Raw genomic sequence first — 20,906 nt, 5'->3', positions numbered from 1 at the left:
ACTGCAGAATGGGGGTTTAGACCAGGCAGACGCTTAGAGGATAACATGTTTGTAATAACTCCGTGTATGGAGATTTCTGTAGCCCAGAATAAACCTTTATTGATAGCATTTCTAGATATAGGAGCCTATGACAACGTAGACAGGGTATTGTTATCGAATATTCTTAAGCACGAAGGCATAGAGGACGATTTCGTGGAGCTGCTGAGAGAGATATACGGAGACGACCGAGTACAAGGTGTATGGGAAGATCGGAAAGATAATGAAGTGGTTGGAATTCACCAAGCGCTGAAGCAAGGATGTCCTCAGTCTCCATTGCTGTTCACACAGTATGTTAAGCGCATAGAAAGACGGCTGCAATACAGCGAATTAGGATTTGATTTATCCTACATGCATAACGGACAAACGGTGCCACAAAAACTCCCTGGAGTGACGTATGCAGACGACATAGTGCTACTAGCGGACAATTAAAGATATTTACAGACACTTGCGAATATCTGTGTTTAGCACAAAGAAATCGGGAGATATGATCCTTAATGAAGAGACAAGTATATGATTACGTGGTGTCAATTCAACAACAAGTCATACTTATAAAGCAATATAAGTACCTTGGCGTATACGTAAACGGATGAACGACTTATTGAAGCACCAACCAAGAGAATCTGAAAATAAAGGGGAATCGGAATGCTGCAATAAGGAAACAGAGCACTGTGGGGCCACAATTAACATGAGATAGTGCGTGGAATATGGAAAGGAGTAATGGCGTTAATGCTAACGTTCGCAAATGCCATTGTATGCTTAAAACCGGATATCTTGTCGATTTTGGAAGTTCACCAAAGATCGGTAGGCCTGTTGGCTTTTGGAGTCCAGAGTAAAACCACAAATGGGACGGTGCAGGGTGAGATGCGTTGGGCCTCTTTAGAAGTCAGTTTAGAATTAGTTTTGAAGAAAGACTCAGGAACACGGATGAACATAAATGGGCACCTAAAATACGCTAGCATCTGTACTTGAAAAGCGTGGACAACAGCATGGAGGAAGAGGCCAAGAAAGTTTGGCAACCGAGTACAGGGCAATTGAAACTGTAAATAGAAAATCAGGAGTCATCAGCAAGAAAGCGAGAGAAACAGAGACAGTTATTTGGATTCATAGATTGGAAACGAAAAGGAGCATGGAGGCTTACAAGAATGAGAAGAAAGAAATTAGAAGGGAAGACCTGTACGATAACACAAAGGGCTATGTCTTGCTATTTGAGGCTCGAGCCGGTTGCCTAAGGACAAAAACATACCGGAGAAAATATTCGCAACAAGGTGAGGCACGTGTATGCCACAGCAAAAATCCGGAGACCACTCAGCACATCCTAATGGAATGCGAAGGGATTCATCCAGAGAGACCCCTAGGTTACGTCCACCTTCCAGAAGCGCTTGGATTAGAAGTGGACGGAAGCATCAACCGGTCAGCAGTCGAGATAAGCAAGAGATGTTTATAGTGTTGTTGGAGAAGAAGTAGGAAAGATATTTGTACGAACGGATCCGCTACAGCCATATGTACTTTGGAACGCCCACCATGAAATAGCGCCGCTCGAGCTTGCACTTAAAGTTCACTGTCTGATGATCTCAAGTTCATGGCTTGATTTTTGCAGCGCGAAGCACTGAAGTACAGGAAGAAAAGAAAAAAGAACGAAGGCCTGGAGAAGGGTTATTATTGTCCTCCTTTCGCGATGTCTTCATTCTTTCTTTAATTCCGAATTTCAATGCTTCGTGTACAGGGTAAATAGATAAGTGTTGAGGAAGAAAAAAAAAAGGAAAAGAAGGAAAAGATATATACAAGAATGCCAGGAAGAAAAACATGTATCGCGTGCCTGATTAAATCAAGCAGGCTAGGTGAGAATTTGACACAGCCCTGTTTCAAAGTGGATGCCAATAAATAATCATCGTCGGTACGTGCTCCACAGTTTATTGCCATAAAGGTTGTGACTGTATGTCATTTATGTTTGTAAAGCAGTGGGGAAAGAGAATCGGGGGAACCGAGTGGATAGCTGTCATTTTTAGCAAGAACCGCATGAAAACCCAACAGACTCTGAGTTTTCTTAGGTTCTGTCAACATGACCACACGACATCTCGAGAGCACTGAAGGTGCACGGTAAACACATAGAAAATATCAGCTAGATCTGCGATCTGATGGTCTTCTGGTGTGCTCAGTTTGGTCAAGATTCAGAAAGACTGGACCAGACGGCGGTGTCTTATTACATCATCTGGCAAAGTCAAATTTTGTTTTCAAATTCAAATTCTTTATTTATCCATGAAAACACAATAAAGGTGTGTCCTGTACTGGTTGGACCCGTAGCCGTAGGCTAGTTATGCGTCCAAGAAATGAAATTCTAGAATGCAGACACTTTACCTTTTCGGCCCTGGAATATTTTTACCATACCTATATCTTTTCTACCGTGTTATTTTGCCTCTTTACCGCATAAGAAACCGAAATTTATGAAAAAAAGAACTGCTTGTATTCAGTTTCATGTAATGTCTGGATTCATGTCCTCAAATGAGGACATGAGGGCCCAGTGGGCGTGGTAGAGACAAGAGTGAATCTTCGGCGACAGTTTATTCTCTAGCTTACATACATACTTCGATGCAGTAAAGGTTGCTTGCTTTCTGAGAAACCCGGATTCCTTTGTATAGCTTCGTGCTACGTATGCCGCTCAGTTGGCCAAAACAGACACGTCGTAAATGTCAGCGTTATTAACATGAGCCATAGTCAAAAGATACCGCCCTCAACTAAAACGTGCTGTTGGGTGAGTAGGTTGACCATAGAATTATATATATACTTCCAGCGGAAAGGGCAGCGCACACGAAAAGAATATATTGCGTGCTTCTTTTCGACAGTTCTGCCCATTTACTTTGGAACGCCCACCATGATATAGCGCCGCTCGAGCTTGCACTTAAAGTTCACTGTCTGATAATCTCAAGTTCATGGCTTGATTTTTGCAGCGCGAAGCACTGAAGTGCTTCGCGCTGCAAAAGAACGAAGGCCTGGCGAAGGGTTATTATTGTCCTCCTTTCGCGATCTCTTCATTCTTTCTTTAATTCCGGACTTCAATGCTTCGTGTTGCAAAAATCACGCCATGAACAAATTAACTGTCTTGTTAAACATAACTTTAGCACCATATGGATCGATGCTTAACTTCGGAAAGCAATAGTGTTTTCCGCAGGCGTCGTCGTACAGCGAAACCATGAGCCATTTAAAAGTAATCAGTAAGAAACGCTCTCGTATGTTTGGTTCTTTTCCTTTTTCTAGCTTTTTTTTATTTTTGTGACAGAAGTCGTATATCACGCTCAAAGATGTCATAGATTAACATAAATCATATAAAATTATTTTTATAAATAGGAAAAGCACCTTTCCAGACATTTACGCTAGCATGCATTATACGAGGTTCCAAGTTCGGCCGTCCTTCGGCCCATATTTAGAGACAGCCGAGAATACAGAGATCTCTTTGCAGTTACCCTTTGCTGTTCGCCACGCGTAGACAGCTTCCCTCTCCCCATATTCTCAACAAGAATGTGTACGAAAATAAGATTTACAACGTCGCGCGTACGCCGTTATTCACTATGGTCAGGCAGGGGTCCGCTAGCTATCCTGAGCACCACAGGCGGCCACAGTCGTGCTCGATTTGTTATATATATATATATATATATATATATATATATATATATATATATATATATATATATATATATATATATATATATATATATATATATATATATATATATATATATATGAAGTACATGTCACACACGAAGACGCAAGGGTAAATGAAGAGATAGAGACATTTCAACATCCACGCCATGTGCACAGAAGGTTTGTCGCCTTCGTGACAAACGATGCCGGACCTGCAATGTTGTCCCTTATACAACAATAACGCATCGCATATTTGACGTGCCGTCAACTTACACGGCAGGTGTTTAGGGAAAGCGGACATCGGTATGCTGACGATACCGCCCATTATGGCCGCCACCAAGAATCCGACCCACCAAGCGCCGATCCACACCGAACTTTGAGTTGTCAGGCCGAGCCTATAGAGGGTGACAAGTGGATCATTACCATTCGTGCCACTGAGACTACAGTCGCAAAAGGAAATGGAATATAGCTGCTAACAGCACCAAAGCGCGCAACACACAAAAAAACGCGCTGTGTATTTACTATACGCGGGTCTTTACGACCGAATTCTGCACTGAGCACGGTCCACCTGGGTCTACAATGTGGCGTTGGAGTGGTTCGCGGAGCAAGGCAATCAGAATCGCGGTCACGTGCAACTGAGCACGTGACCCTTACGTCAGAGCGTCGTCTACTGGTCACCACTTTCAATCTCGCCTTGAATGCTAGAGAACACCTCACAGCTTCAAGTCCATGCAGTGTTAAATTAAACGGATAATGATATAAACAAACAAACAAACACATACGTCTACATTTCGCCCCCACCGGAATGCGTCGCCGGGACGGCAGCGTCAACCGCGGATCGAACCCGCGACCTCATGCTCGACAAAATAAAGGATTATATATAACTACTTGGTGGCTCAGTTGAAGAAATCCTCACTTGAAGCTGTGAGGGGTTCTCTAGCTCTTACGGCGGGGTTTGAAACTGGTTTCGACCAGACGACGCTTTGGCGCAAGGGTATGAACCGAAGACAATCGATGAAGCGCGTACAACTAACTGCGCAGACATCTGCCCACATCGATTTGTTTAGCTTATAACGGGCGCTCTCATGAGAAGTATTTTTAAGTTGTATACAACGCACACTTCTGTATACAGTCCTCTGTCAAAAGTTCTCAGGCTACGGGTGGCGTGCGTGTGAACACGATGACTCTCAAACAGGTGGCAGCTACGGCTCCTGAATAACGTTTCTCAGTTAATGTCCGCTTCACTTTTCAGAACCTGCTCTTAGAAGCCCTGTAATGTTTCTTTTTTTTTCGTTAAATGAATGCTCAAACCGCCTAAACATTAGAAAAAATGCTGGCAAGCGCTAGCGCACAATTAATTGTTTAGTAATACTTGTTAGGACGAACCACGATTTGGGTATCTGCATTCAGGAGGTGGGAGCGTCATGACGTCACGACGCATTGACTCACTCCGTTGATGTGGTCACTGCGTCTACACCACACGCGATCGCATTCAAAAAACGCACGCTGAGCTTTTTTTTTTTTTTTTTTTTTTTTAAACAAGCAACATCATCCTACATAGTCTTATTGCTACACAATTTTGGTTCCGCCATTACGTGACAATAATGTCGATGACGCCAGGTCCGGTGTTTTGAGACCCTCCGTGCACTTTAATATAAAATGAAAATAATAATGAAAATAATGAGTGTTTCGAGCCCTCCGTACTTGCCATGTCTGAACCATTTACGTGCGACAAGCGTGCGGTAGAGTTTCTACGACTTCCAAAATATGTTCCAGGAGAGATTTAGGGCTTAGAAGGGTGAAGAGCGTGCCACTGTATACTTACTGGCTGACGTCTTTCAAGTCGACGAACACAGATAGAAAGTATCCGGCAACGAGAAAGCCAAAGGCGGGTCCCAGCACGGCCATGGCACTGTACGTTCCTATAATCAAATGGGGGAGGCAACAAAAAAGGTAGCAACGAGTTTAACAAAATTATGCGCAATTTTTTTTATTTATTTATTTATTTATTTATTTATTTATTTATTTATTTATTTATTTATTCTATTTATCTGAATAAACGGACAACCACGCATTACAGCGCTGCGCACCTTCAAACTATACGAGTGCCGTTTATAGTTAACTCTACGCAAGTGGTCACCTTTCACGTCGACCCTTCAGCAACGGCAACAATTGTCAAGACGCACAGACGCCGAAGTACCCGTCCGTCCAGGTTCCTACGCAGTTATCTCACTTCAAATTACCAAGAAGCACCTGATGTCTCGCGCTATCGAAGAAGACAAAACACTGACCAACGGGGACAAATTGGAACGACCTACACACTACGGAGAGAGAGAGAGAGGGGGGGGGGCTCTTTTACGACCTGACTTTTACGGGAGTAACTGCTTGTATCACATTTAACCACGGTCTAAGATATATATAAAATATACATCTTACACCCTGCATTTAACCCCGTTATAGTATGCATTTCTAAAGCAATGAAGGGGGCTAGTTGGTGAACGTTCATGGTTATATTGCGCTTAGTTTTACATTGACGATATTAAGTGAAGGACAAGACGTGGACGCACGTAGCGCAAACTACCAACTGTTTGTTACTGTTAAAGAACGCGCCTATGTGGGAGGCGCTTGCGATAGCTAAAGAAAAAGAGAGCGTAAGCACTCCGTCCATCGCCCTTATCGAAGCTGAGGTCGAGTTTGCCAGGGTGAACGGGTGCAAGTGAACGATGTATGCGTTGCCCGAACTATGATCACATGTCGTCACCTTGTCATATCTTTTTATATCTCCCCCCCCTCCCCCCGCTCGCCATATCTCCTTTTATATAAGCGCGTTCTTTAACACTAATAAACAGTTGGTAGTTTGCGCTATGTACGTCCACGTCCTGTCCTTCACTTAACATCGTCACTGTAAAACTAAGCGCAATATAACCATGGATGCATTTCTAGTATACTCCAACTATAATAACTTCCGTTATTGCCGTTAGAAGCACGAAATCGACTTAGTATGGGCGTGCAGCATATTGTTACTGGAAAGCTAGGACCAATACAGAGCTATCGTGCCATTTAACCACGCTGACAGCTTGTGGCAACGAGAGCCGCGGCTTATTAAGAGAAAGCAACAGCACACCCCTTTGCATTCTATTACTCTAGCAGCTAAGCGCATCTATATAGCTATGCCTAATCAATCGACGTTGAATTTTTATTGAAAATTTAGGCTAATACCCGAATACGTATTACACGTACATGTTACTCATACGTATAACTCCTAATGAGGCTTGGTCACATTCTTTTAGCGCAGTGGAGGACGCTATGACGCTCGACCACTCAGGGAGCGTTCGAGGGCTTCCAAGTGGCGTAGTGTGTTTTCTTTTCTTTTCCTTTTAGGGGGGGGGGGGGGGGTATGGAAAGAGGGACAAGTATTTACTTCACAGGGGACGGGGAGAGTTAGTGTAGTACACTGTAGTGAGGGGGTGGACGGGAAAGCTGGGCACGTGTGCCTGCTCCCTCCCTTCCTCCTCCCCTGGCCACGTCACTGTAGGGGAGCGAGATTCGGTAAATAGTTAAATAATAAGACTAAAAATAACTTCATTTTAATTCCATTGGCGGAAAATGCTTGATTAAGAGAGGCCAAAATGGAAGCGAAACTTACCGTTTCTTGCATTTCGTGGTAAAAACCTGCATAAACGCCGGTAAGGCAATGAGACGTCGCCGATATCACATTTTCCAGTATTTTGGTCGTTCGAGCGCAGAAAAGCGTTTGTAAACTTCATGCGTTTCACCAGATGATCACTGTTATCAAGTTATCGTCATGCGCAAAATATAAGCCCACTGTATAAAAAAAAAATGCTGTCGCGGGTTGCATTGAGCAAGAGCCTTGTTATAATCAAACTGCGTGCGTGAAGTGAACGCCCTTGTATACATTTGCGAACGTAGGCGAGCACGGGCGATCGCCATATAGACTGTACCACGAGACATGTATAAATAGCGGACACACTGGACCCATGAGAGTCGTCGTGCTTTGAGTGTTGTGCGTCGTGCAATAACGAGTTGAATTTTTAACTCACGCTTGTGGCAGTTTTAGTCATCATCACCGTTCCTACAACGTCACGACCGAGGCGGTGTGTTCGCGGGCGACCATTTTCGGGGACACTCTCTGGCACTCTGCCAGGACAGCGCGCTCGGCATTGTGCCACGGAGAAACGCTGTCGACGCAAACCGACGCGCATTCACCGATAGTCACGCGGTATATCGCGAGAGTTATCTCCAAAAGTGGTCGCCCGACAACACTATGCTGTGTACCCTTGCTCCTCTCTCTGTAAGGCCTTCGGGCGACCATTTTCGGGGACACTCTCTGGCACTCTGCCAGGACAGCGCGCTCGGCATTGTGCCATGGAGAAACGCTGTCGACGCAAACTGACGCGCATTCACCGATAGTCACGCGGTATATCGCGAGAGTTATCTCCAAAAGTGGTCGCCCGAGAACACTATACTGTGTACCCTTGCTCCTCTCTGTAAAGCCTTCGGGCGACTGAGTGTGCGAAGATTAGGGACAGGAAGGAGGGCTGCCCACCGATGAAGATGGAGGTGAGCCTCACGGGCAAGTTCTCGTCCAGGAAGGACATGCCCAGCGTGTGGAGCGGCGTCACGCCCGCGCCCTGCAGCATGCTGCCGAGAATGAGCAGGAAGCGGAAGTCGCGAATGCTCTGCTCGCCGCACGTGTCCACTGTCTGGTTCAGAGGCGGGGGCGTCGCGTAGCACAGGTCCGGCATTTCGGCGCCGTAGCTGAAAGAAAGAGAAAAGGAGAGAACGGCGGCCGCTTGAACCGACGATATGTACCGCTAATACGCGTTGCACTGACACCCAGTATTTTATTAGCCAACACTCAGAATACTGATATACGAGTGTACGCCACCCGTTCTCTCTTTTACTGTTTAGAACGGATACGACGATAACAAGTGATCGCCTGTGACATATTGCGTCGTTTCTCTGACTTTTTCAGGCGCACTTGTGGGAGGTGCGCCAACTATGAGAAATTTGATTGTTACGAACAATTACTTTTCTTATCGCTTACTTTATAGGGTGAGTGTTGCAGTTGCGAAATTGAGGCTAAGCAATGGTGAAGTCATGTTTACTTATCTGGAATCGTAAGACTATAGCACCATTTTCGATATAGCCGGCCTCGTAGTGTGCTGTGAATACATTAGCGTTTCAGCTAACTGTTTCCGCAAAAGCGTGCGTCATGCAGTTCATGATGATGTTAACTGTAACACCAATGCACTTTCTTACGGCTAGATTTTGAGCACGGATAGATCAAAAGTGGCGCAAGTCTTAGGATGTGTACTAAGCATATATGACATAATACCACTCGGCTTTAATTTTGCTATTAGGATATGCGCCCTAAAGCAAATACTGAAAGCTAATGAGTAAATTTTTTTTGTTAGCCACCAGCACACTGTGATTTATCGCGAAATAACCTCCACCTGTGTGTGCGTGCGCATACTACGTTAAGTATGCACCAATGCAATTCCTTTCCTGCCCCTTGTGGACCTCATTTAAGCCGAGTACCATGTGACGTTTTTCCTACCACGTCAAAGCGGGACTCACGCGTAGGAAGGTGCGAGCGCGTAGGCCAGGAAGAACATAAACGAGCCGGCCGCCATGATCGCCATGCCGGACGATATAATGACTGGCTTGTGGCGCGTGCTCCCCAGAAAGGCCACAGGCACGATGAACAAGCAGTTGATCACGTTGAATGCGCTCAGGATCATGCCGGTCTCGAGGCTGCTCAGGTTGAAGCGCCGCTCTATGGTGGGCAGCACCACGCTGAGCACGCCGCTGCTGACGAAACTCTGGGTGAACTCGATCGAGCACAGGCTTAGGAGCACCCAGGCGGGAGTGCGGAAGACGCGCAGGAAAGGCGGCCGGAACCAGAAGAAGCCGCACTGCTGATCCTCTCTCTCGGGCGGCGCTTCTTGAGGGGTGCCGGGACGACTCGTCAGGCTGTCGTCGTCGTCGTCGGCAAGCTCCATAAGCGGATAAAGTCCCTTCTGCTCCGGAGCGGCTTGAACGTCCTGGGCTGCTAACGCCGCCTCAGGCTCGGCGCGCGCCTGCCGGCAACGCCAGCTGGGCGGGAAGGCTACGAGCTCGGGAGTGCCCCCGGGACCGATGGTCATAGGTCGCAGGAATGGCGATGCTGACACTGGCGGCAATTGGTTCCCCCTGGCCTGCTGGCCCGCCGGTGGCATAAGAGGAGCGACCCCCTCGTTTGGGCCGTGTGCGGGCCCCGGAGAGACCGGTGGCCGAATCGGCGCTTGGATGGCCTGGTCTTTCTTCGTCCGAAACACCAGTGGTCCGCGCGTCATCGACGGTGCTGCTATGATAGCTGGACCCAGCGGACTCGGCGGGCTCAGCGCTGACATCGAAACGATCGCTGGAACTGGCATGCCACGTTTCGGCTTCCGCGCTGCCGCAGCCGGCCAATGCGCTCTAGCAGACGGCACAGCGCCAGCTAGCACAGCGCTCTTTGGCGTTAGCGGCGCGGCGACCGCCGGAGCCTTTGGTCCACGCACTTCCGCAGGCGGCGCCGCACAGGCAATGGGAGCAAGGGCATCGCGTTTTGACGCTGCAGCGATTGGTGGCGCCGAACCTCGTAATGACGTGGGGGCCGGTGCTCCGGTGGGAAACGGCACGGCAGCTGCAGTTGGTGGTCTTTCGTTTGCTTTTCCGGCATTCCCTGCCTGGTCGGTGGCCATCGTCGTTCACCTATCCTGATGACGTCCTTACCGGTCGATCGCCTTGTCTTGACCTTCTGCAGGGGGAGAAGAAGTCAGGCGATGATTCATGAGTCAAAGTTTGGACAATAATGAACGCTCGCAACTTTGTGCAGCCTGAAAAATGCAGCGTTTTTATGGCGGGTGTCATAGCATTAAATATTTTAGCTAACATGCTTATGAAGTGAAATGAAATTGAGCGCCAGGCGCCACATCCGAGGACGGTCGTAACGTCATCGCGCCAAGCGAAACAGAAGAACGTTGAGAACATGGGAGCGGCCAGATTTTCCGGAAACAGGTGCGGTGTACGCTGCCGGTTGAGCACCAGGAACGAACTATCAGCATTGTGGTGACCAGACTGTCATAAGCAGTCTGTATAAGAAGTCTACATGTGAGACCGGTAAATTTTATACAATTGAGGCTATAGTAGAGAGAGAGAGAGAATGAAGAGGAAAGGCAGGGAGGTTAACCAGATATGAGTCTCCGGTTTGCTACCCTACACTGGGGATGGGGGAATGGGGTTAGAAAGATGACAGAGAGGAAAACGCTAAAAAAAGGGAAAAAAAGAAACACGCACACATGGAGACACACACACACAAAGGCGTTCCAGTTAAAGTCGTTCACACAGGCCGGTAGATCGCAAAAAGCGCAATAGCGCTTGCACGGCCTTTTTCTGTGACGGTAGGTCCTTTCGATGTTGTAGAATTCTTTTTTCGGATAGCGGTTGGTCGTCTAATTGGTCAAGTTCGTGGCGAAGGCATGCCCTCTGTGGACTGTACAGTCGCGATCAATATGAAGGTGATCGCTCGAGCGGCGACCGAAACTAGGAGCAGCGCCACGTTACGTCATCACCGTCAGTCAAGAGGGAAACATCAGATAGCTTCCCTCTGTCTCTTTTGCTGTTCCCTGAGCAGGTGTCACTCCCGTCTGGCAACTCGCAGCTTTTCGTCACCCTTCACGAGATAACCTGCGAATTCATTTTGATTGCCTTATCAGCTATTGCACAGAGGCGTCATTGTTAGCCAATGTATGCATGAGGCAGGGACGCGCACACATCATTGCCATGAAACGGTAACAAACACAAAAATCTGTCGAGTTAGTCTTGGGGGTGACGGTTGCAGCCTGTACGAGCGTAAAAGGGGAAGAAGGCAGCGCAATTTTTATCTTCGCAGTTCCGAAATCGGCCGCTATGCTGCTTGGAAGGCTCGCCGGTCGCAGCTCGAGCGATCACCTTCAAATTGATCGCGACTGTACTGCGGGCAGGCGCACAAAATATGGTCAATTGATTCTTCATGGCCGCAGTGGTCACAGGTTGGGGTGTCGGTCATCCCTATGCGGAATGCATAGGCTTTGGTAAAGGCAACGCCCAACCAAAGTCGATATAAAAGCGTGGCGTCTCTACGGCGAAGCTGTGATGGCGCTCGTAGACTTAGTTTGGGATCAAGTGAGTATACAGTCGCGTATTTCTTAAATGTGGCTCATTCCATTGCGACGCGGTGCACTGCCGAGCAAGTAGGCGAAGCTTCCGTGCTGCGTCAGTTCTAGAAAGGCTATAGTATGTGACTACAGTAGCTATTACCGCCATGTCCTTGGATCAGCAGGGAGGCACAAACTGTTCCGCGAAGACTAAGGGCAAGGATCCCTTTGTCATCTGCGAAACGCCACCTCCTCGTGATCAATGATCATCATCAGGGCATTTGCCAGCGGTCACCAAGGCCCACTAAATAGTGGGGGACGTCGAGCTCCCACAGAGGTGCGCTTCCAGTTCACGAAGAAGCTCGAATATAACCATGGAACTTTGATGAATCCTTACTACTATTTGTGAGAGCCCATGAGGAGTACGTGGGTCAAGCCTGGGCACATCGACTCGGAAAAAAATAAAGCTTACTTAAATAAAATTACCACCGAAACCATTCAAGATGATTGTCAAAAGTAAGCGGATAGCTTTTACGGCGGGAGAAGGGGGAGAGGGGAGCAGAAATGAAATGAACTCCCCAACAATACTTTGGAAGTTTCTACAGATGATGCCCTAACGGCGTTTGATGGCGCCCATAATGGCGCTTGATGATGGCGGCGAAAATTATCACCGACACGCTTTTTGCAGCGGCACAACAACGTGGAGACGATGGTGCGACGATGATGGAATGACGACAATAGAGATTACGGCACGATGATGGCCGCACGTATGAACAAAACGGTCCGACGACAACATTCACGATAACATTCACGATAACATTCACGATAACGTGGCGACGACGGCGGCATGACGAGAAAGGAAAGACGACAGCGGGGCGACGATGGCATGACAACGGCGGTGCACCGACGGTTTCTTCTCCGGTCGTTGACTCACGGATGCCAAATCAGACACTACTCCGATCTTTCGCTCTGAAATCACGCAGAGCCCACGCACTGTCGGAGTCGGTCTAAGCAAAGCTGTGGTGAGCCGGCAAGTCGAAACGGTTCATCTCGACAAGGGACGCGCAGCGGACTTGGCGACGAAAGCGCCTCGCTACCGTTACACACGTGCCAACCTGTTAACCTAAATATTCGTGAAAATTCCGCGGACACAACCCACTGTTTCAGATCACATGTAGTGACTTCATCATGACTTTGCTGTTGACTTTGCTGTTGCTGGTTTGACCTGCTTTGTCTGCAGAAATTTGTTCGAAGTAACTAGCCTCTCGGGCATACGACGTCGTGCAGGGTGCCACGGAGAGGATGGTGCGTGTACCATTACAATTCTCTTTCTTTTTTTAGAACAACGCATTACAACGCAAAATTTTTTTTTTCAGTATTGCGCCACCAGATCTTTCAGTACATTAGGTTTCTTAAACCTTGACGCAACGTCCTCAAAATTACGGAGGGAGCCCAAATTCCTAAATTTTTACAAAATTTTCGGGAGGTTTGTGAGGAACACTGCGTCAGCCTACGTGGCGGATGAACGCGACACAGCGCCACCCCCGACCGTGTCTGAACTTTCAGATGTTGCCAAGCTCGCGCGTGACAAGACGTGCGTCTCGGTTATTTATAGTCGGTCGACGAACGTCGCGTCTCTGCTGTGCGAGAGCATGTACCCTCAGTGGAGACAGTTCGACCATATTAAAAAAAATAAAGAAGAAGCCGCCGGACGAAAGAAAGTTATCGCATAACATTACAAACCGTCGCTGATAGCATTGAAGCCAAAACTGAGTATAACGCAAGCACGCGCTACTGAGCTTAGCGGGATTACTCTATCACCTGCACAGTCACCTTTAAGACACAAAGCATTATGAGGATTAGTCCGAAGGAGCGAGAGAGATAAGAAAAACCGAGGCAATTCGTGGACGAATGAAATGTGCGCTAAACCTGACCGCTATTAACCTGTCGCGATATCAGTGGTGCAGCAACGCGTTAAGCTGCGAATGCCGGTCAGGTGTCCCCATAATTACCTTATGCATGGGCTTTATACGCCAAAACCCTAATTTATTTATGAGGCACACCTTATAGTGGGGGACTCCGTATAAAATTTTAACCGCCTGGGTTTCTTTGACGTGCACTCAATGAGGGTACGCGGACGTTTTTGTTCCCCTCGTAATGCCGCCGCAGACAGTGGGATTTGATCCCGCGCCCTCCGACTTAGCAGCACAACACAGCCATTACGCCACCAGGGCGCGCGTCAATGCCTCCATACATTACGCCTAGCGCGGCAAAGAGCTCTTTGCGTTCGAGTGCGGAAGATGTACACGGGGGGGGGGGGGGGGGGGGAATTCCTACCTCGTACAATGAAGAGCCCGAGACCGACCCAAAGTAGGCACGACTTTCGGTAGCTGTTTGTCGAACGGAGCACGAACCGGGAAGAGAATGGCGAGACGATACTGGTCAACCGCTCGCACTAGTCGCTCGAGCACCGCGCTCGCACCTGGTCACGAGGGGCAGCCGGCGCGCCGACCACGATGGTCATGAAGATGACCATCGCAGGCATTATGGCACCCACAACGGGGAACTAAAGAAAAAGCGGGCGATAGAACAATGAGAAAACAGCAGCAGTGTTAATAATACGGACAGAAATTATTACAGTCATTCTTATTAAGCCGAAAGCCTTAAGAGGAAGTTTTAGCTCGGCCCCGTGCTAAAGTTTCCTCTTAAATGCCAAGTCAGACTGTGGCCTTGAAAACGCGGCGTGCGGCACCGGAAGTCACGTGAGCTCGCCTCGCGCAGAGACGCGCTCGTGCCACTGCTCACGCGTTCGTCCTCGTCTTCTTCCACAGCTGACTCCAATGCCGCTCATCATATGCAAATAAAAAAAAGCTAAGTTAATTAAGATAGAGTTAATTCAGGAACTCTAACTCACGACCGTTGGTGGGAGTCGCACCCTCCACCTTTGGTTGGAGTCGAACCCACGACCTTTGGTGTTAAGGTGAAGTTAATTAAGGCACAGTTAATTAGTATATAGATAATTAAGGCACTCGAACCCACGACCTTTGATGGGAGTCGCACCCTCCACCTTTGGTGGGAGTGCGAATGCACGACCTTTGGCGTTAATTTGGGCAAAGTTAATTAAGGCGCAATCAACCAAGGTAACGTGAATTAAGGCACTCGAACAGAATACGTTTGGTTGTAGAAAACAAGTAATTAGAAGTAATGACGCATTCGAATGAGTATGTCAAGCAATTTAATGAATGTCTCTTGAGCGCGCAAGGTTTTCGTTTTCACCCACTTTGGAGTATGCTGAAGTGACTCCATTTTTTATGGCGAAAGCCTTTCTAGGCTCGTGGTGAAGTTTGTGCCAGCAGACTTGACCGCCGGAGTATCCGTCGAAGCGTCATCACGCCATATGAAGACAGATTAAAGACAGATTAAAGAATGAAAAATTATTGATAGGGACAGTTAGTGAATGATAACGCTATAATAGAGATTGGTAGAGGTTAATAATGACTAGTAATGACTAATAATGACTACTAATGACTCCGAAATGACGAATACGTGTAACGACGGCTTGTAATGACCACAATTGATCAGGAATAACTGGAAATGTCTAGTAACGAGTAGTAATGACTAAAATGACTACTAATGACCAATATGTCAAACGACGGCTTGTAATGACCACAATTCATTACAAATGACTAAATATGCTTAGTAGTGAGTAGTAATGACTAAAAGAAGGAAGAGAAAGAGAAGAGGCAAAGAGAAAGAAGCGAATGATAAGAGGAGGAAGAGTAGGCTTTGCCGTTCACCTCTTGAGAGATCTGAAGAGAGCCTGAAATTTTCCCCCCTGAAGATTCACCTGAGAATCGAAGAACAAGCAGTTAATACTGCTTAGCAGTTAATCTAAGTAATATTGAAAAAAAAAACATGACGTAAATATTCAATGTTCGAAAAAGAGTACGTAGAAAACGATAGTACTGAAGTGTATTCTTTAAAAAATTGTTTATGATGAACTGTTGCAAGCTCCCAAAGAAGCAAGCGAGCAGACAGACGATCATCGAAAAAGAACATGACAAAAATTGGTGGCTTTAAGTGGGAAGAACTAAATCAAGTAAAATAAAGGTTGATATACACATAATCGAAATTATATAAAGGCGATGAAATTGACATAGGACTGCGAACGAACTTGAAAAACGGAAATGGGGGAACAACAACGAAATTAGTGGCTGGAACCACCTGAGTAGATGAAGAGATCGCCGCAGTCAGGTTCTTAAACGACTAGTTGCAAGATTACCTTGCACACGTACCGACAGATAACATAATAGCCACAGACGCCCCCGTGGACGACGATAAGGCGGTACTAGCAATTTTCTCGCATTCGCTTGGCTGGCCAATTTTCTTATATATGTAACGGCATGGATTTTCGAATACTTCAGAAACAAAATAGATCAATTGTTTTCAAAACGGCTTTTTTTTCTACAAAGTACAAACAAACAACAGGAGTGCCCCAGGGGCTGTTTTGTCTACCGTACTACTCAAACTTGTTAATGAGTTCAGTTCCACTGCGCCAGGATATGCATCTGTATGTCTAGGCAGACGACATCGCATTTTTCATGGCAGCGAGAGACATCCATTCCCTTTACCTGAATTTGCAAGCATACCTCTGTACTCTGGAGACGTGGCTTCACAATCTTCATCTGTCACTAAACGTAAACAAAAGTGCAGTCCTTGTCTTCCTGCTTTCCGGGCCGATACAGTTATCATTACTATATGATTAGAGAACAATTCTACAGGTAGAGTCGCTTAATTATTTGGGTATCACATATGACGGAAAACTTAACCTGTGTTCTCACAAAGAAAATATTACAACGAAAGGGGCACCCGTCGTAGGTTTGCTACGTATAATTAGTAACCAGCCTTCTGGTATGCGAAGTCGCACACTAACTGTGATTTACCGTATGTATGCACGACCGATTCTAGAATTTGTCTACGTTTTGTTCTCTGGAAGTGCAAAATATAATATAAGACCACTTTTTCTTTTCGAAAGAGAAGCTCTTCGACTATTTTTAGGCCTTCCTAAATTCATTGCTAATAATGTATTATACCAGAAAGCGCGCCTACCTACTCTTTACACGTGATTCTGCATGCTTACGGTTCAAACCTACGTAAGAATTTATGATCATCCTCTATTACGTTGACAATATGCATTTATTAGTGAACCAAGTTCATCTTTTTTTTAACACGGGACCACGGTTACATACCTTGCAGGTTGTATTTGCGCAGGCACAATTTGCACCTTTCAATGCTCGACTTAGGGAAATCATTCCGTTTGATTAGTTCCAGGCTGTCGCTCAAAATTGAATTTGCTGACATTTTTCCCCAATACCGCAAAATTGCTGCCCCCAACATAGTTGAATGCCCTTTTTCAGGACTGTTTGGCCCATTTCCCAATATATGTAATAGCGACTGATGCCTCTTCCTGTGAAGAGAAGGCTGGCGTGAGAATCTACTCACCATCCCTCGATTGGTCTTTCTTACTTCGCTTACTAGATTACACATCAATTCGAACTTCTGGCAATAGTTCTTGTCTTGCGAAAATTACCCCTTTATACTACAAAAGTTATCGTCACAGATTCTCTTTCTGTAAGCAGCGCACTTAATGCGTCTACAATTTCGACAGCTTTGAACACGTTTTATACACTAGCTCCGCCCAATTTAAGTTTAGCTCATTTAGTATGGGTCCCAGGCCACCGAGCAATTCATATGAATGAAACAGCCGATTCCTTAGCAAGAGCTTCTTTAACAGGTCGGTGATATCTGTGCTGCTGGCAAGTGCGCACATCACTGCAGCCACTTATAGGCAGTCTTCTTTCACCGAAGACAACAAAGCCCTGTCATTAGCAAAATCTGCAGATTTTATGTACTGAAATTATTCTTGGAACCAACAATGGTGTCCTAACCGGCAATTCGAAGTATCATTTACAAGGTTGCCCCGTTGCCGTAATCCAACACTTAATTTTTACTTGCACAGATCTGGTCTGGCGGTATCCCCTTATGCTGCCTCTGCAATGAGCCGGAATCCATCGATCATTTTTTATTATCGTGTCGGCGGTTTTCTACTCATTGAAAACGATGTCTAGAAGTTCCACTTCGAAATCCAGGACTGTCTTTAAGCAGTACTGTTATACTCTCCCTTGAAGCAACAGTATTAGGATACAGCCACAGGAACGTTTGCCTAGCCATTTGTGATTTCCTCTGTGACAGTTAAAAGATTGCCTTATTAATAGTTCACTTTTCTCGTGGTTGATCTATTTCTTCTTCAATAAATTATAAATTTAGAAAATTTAACGTAAAAACACAAATTCACAGGTATAATATTCTTAATATTATGGCTGAAAATTTAACTTGCTCATTTTTACGTCTATCCTTTACTATTTACGATTCCTATCTAAGCAAGGCTGACTACCTTATTATACATTGATTGATTTCATTTGTTATTGGTTTACTTCTCATCTTTGATTATTAATTTATTTTCCTTTTTATTAGTATTTTAGTAACTAGTTTATTTCATTTCTCACTCATATAACCACCCAGTACGTGGCCTATCCTCCAAAGTGGGTGTAGGTTTGTGCCATTACTTGAGGCTTCTTCTTCTACTTCGTCATCATGATCATGATCATGATCATCATGATTCTCTTTAAGACTACCAGATTTCATTCCCTATCTTTGAAGCTGAGCTATTGGTAATAATTCTAGCGCGCCGGAAATTCCTTTTTTAACGCAATCAGTGCGGTAATTATAACAGATTCCCCTTCAGTCTGTATTTCGCTTACAGCTTCTTCCAATTCACCAGCCATAAAGATGTTCCTAATATTAGTCGCTCTACAGGTAAACCTCGTAAAACTATTATGGGTACCAGGTCACTGCGGATTACATTTCAATGAAATGGTCGATTCGTTAGCCCGAGCATCCCTGAGTGGACCGACAATATCGGCTCTTCCAGTAGTGGCTCTCATAACAGCGATTAGATATCGAAAATTTTCAATTCGTATACGTCACTGAAACTAAAACATTGTGGGCAAAATTTCAGCACCTAAAATTTCCGTGGGAAATCCAGTGGTGGTGCATCAAGTAATGATAATCAGATTACGCTGCCGTGTCCTCCCATTAAACCTATAGTTACACATGGCTGGTCTGGTGATATCGCCCCTGTGTCTATACTGCCTAGAAATAGAATCCATAGAACATTACTTTTTGATAGGTCGAAATTACGAAGAGAAAGATTTATTGAATTCGCGCTTGCTCTAAATTTGGGGTAAACTTAACATCAGAAATAGTACTAACCTTCGATGCCTCAGTACCGGGTTTTAGCCACATGGAGGTTTTTGATGCCGTTTGTGATTTCATACAGTCAACAAAACCAATAACATTTGATATTTCTAATCTTAGTACTCTTAGTGACATGTTTGGGATAAATCCTAGCATTGCTATTATTAATTGTTCTGTTTAGGAAAACTGTTAATCTGACACTTTTGATCGCTCAATTGCGCATTACTTGTAGTTTCTTAATATATTATATAAAAGTTCAGGTGCCCAATCCTTGGCCGATCCCAAAGGGTGGGTCTGAGCCATAGTGTAGGGACATCTTCACCACCATCATCATCATTATCACTTTTTCGAAATTCTGATGCTAACTCGCAATTTTTTTCCTTATCGTATATAACTAAAAATATCTCTTGAGTATATTTATTTTAAATTGATAATAACAAGGTTCATATAATTAAGATTTTTATTGTGATTCTGCATTAAAGTACTATTAATACGGCTGTGATATCTACCTTCTCATTAATTTTACAGCATTACCTTTTTTTTACCACTAGCTTAATCGACTGCACCCCGTCGTGGGTTACGCCATATTACGTAGGATCAACCAGGCAACCAACCAACCATAGAGTTTCTCATTATAACATGAAACTATACGCAACCAACCAACGTATGTCAGCTTTCCTACAGAGCAGTTATGCTGGAACACACCCACATGAATACACGACGTACTGCCTTGGAAGACTTCCTTCGCTACTGCGCTGGACTAAATTGACAAATTTTTTTATGCGTTTCCTTCTCTAGCTCTTTTTGAGTAGATTTCTTTATTACTTTTATTCACACACAGCACGTATTCGATCCCCGTCTTAAGTTTTCAATCACTCTCAGTGTTTTTTTCTTCTCACTTTCTTTTATTTCGGTCTCACATTCCATTTCCGAAAAAAAGAACTCTCTTAGGTAACGTAAAAAAAAAAAAAAGATAGTCACGACGTCACTGACTGCTTGCGGTGCCTGCTGTACGGTCCAAGTACGAGCTTCGAGATCGGTTCCACATTTATGTCTCCTTGATCGCACCCCTCACGTCGGCTACTTCAAGGCAATGAAATCCAATTTCCAAGGTCAGGCTTTTCCGTGCTGCACGCACCGGATGGGGCGTCATGGACGCCATGTTTTGAGCAAAACCTATGGGTGGGTATACGGCACTGTCTTTGAGGTCATCTTTATAGCGGCTAGTATCAACTTTATCATCATCGCCAGTCGTCTCCTTACCCAGCAGCCTTGCGCATCTCGCGTTCCAAAGCGTTCGTATGCGTTTGGCGAGCCTGCTTTCAGTAGCCTGTATGCCTTTTCGAATGGTAAGACAGGCGATGCGTCTGAAACGATCCTGGTGAGTTCGCGTGCTGCGCATTCTATACAGATAGTTAAGATAACTAGAGGATAACCATTTCAAAAGAGTGTAAGAAATGCATCCCTTGTTTTGCGTAAGCATGTACGGAAGCGAGTTTTCATTTACGTGTAGACACTTGAGGAGTTTTTTTTCGAAATGGGTCAAAACCACGTAAACAAAAGTTGAGAAAAAAGCAAACATTTGTTACCGGACCTAAATGCAACGCTAGCAAAGCTATTATATGATATGCTTTACATGTCGGCTAGGGCAAGTTTACGACCACAAGTAATGAAAAATTATGCGGCAGATATGCCCAATATTAGGGTGAGAACTCTGGATTTGGCTCGTAT

General features: G+C 45.5%; 2 protein-coding genes across 6 annotated transcripts in view; one reads left to right on the top strand and one right to left on the bottom strand.

The window, feature by feature from the left end:
- Positions 1–4,959: 4,959 nt before the first annotated feature.
- On the bottom strand, positions 4,960–14,467 carry LOC129386344 (uncharacterized). Its single transcript, XM_055074201.1, has 4 exons — positions 14,196–14,467; positions 9,277–10,480; positions 8,243–8,454; positions 4,960–5,597 (listed from the first exon to the last, which is right to left on the bottom strand). Exons 2-4 carry the CDS (start codon positions 10,422–10,424, stop codon positions 5,497–5,499), a joined length of 1,461 nt encoding a protein of 486 aa, XP_054930176.1. The 5' UTR covers positions 10,425–10,480; positions 14,196–14,467; the 3' UTR covers positions 4,960–5,496.
- A 5,584-nt stretch (positions 14,468–20,051) lies between these two features.
- Positions 20,052–20,906, top strand: part of LOC126537167 (beta-1,4-galactosyltransferase 4-like) — a 41,677-nt gene continuing 40,822 nt past the window's right edge. For 2 of the 5 annotated variants that reach the window (XM_072287836.1, XM_055073765.2), the window contains exon 1: positions 20,055–20,556. In XM_072287836.1, the coding sequence (XP_072143937.1) occupies positions 20,269–20,556 (288 nt within the window). In that variant the 5' untranslated portion in view covers positions 20,055–20,268. Of the gene's footprint in view, positions 20,557–20,906 lie in introns of all 5 variants that reach the window. The other 3 variants (XM_055073768.2, XM_072287835.1, XM_072287837.1) reach the window with 2 other exon arrangements.

This window comes from Dermacentor andersoni, chromosome 4 (genome assembly GCF_023375885.2).
Source record: "Dermacentor andersoni chromosome 4, qqDerAnde1_hic_scaffold, whole genome shotgun sequence".
NCBI classification, from domain to species: Eukaryota; Metazoa; Arthropoda; class Arachnida; order Ixodida; family Ixodidae; genus Dermacentor; species Dermacentor andersoni.
The sequence above is the reverse complement of the archived record's forward strand: the minus strand, read 5'-3'. Positions and strand labels throughout refer to the sequence as shown.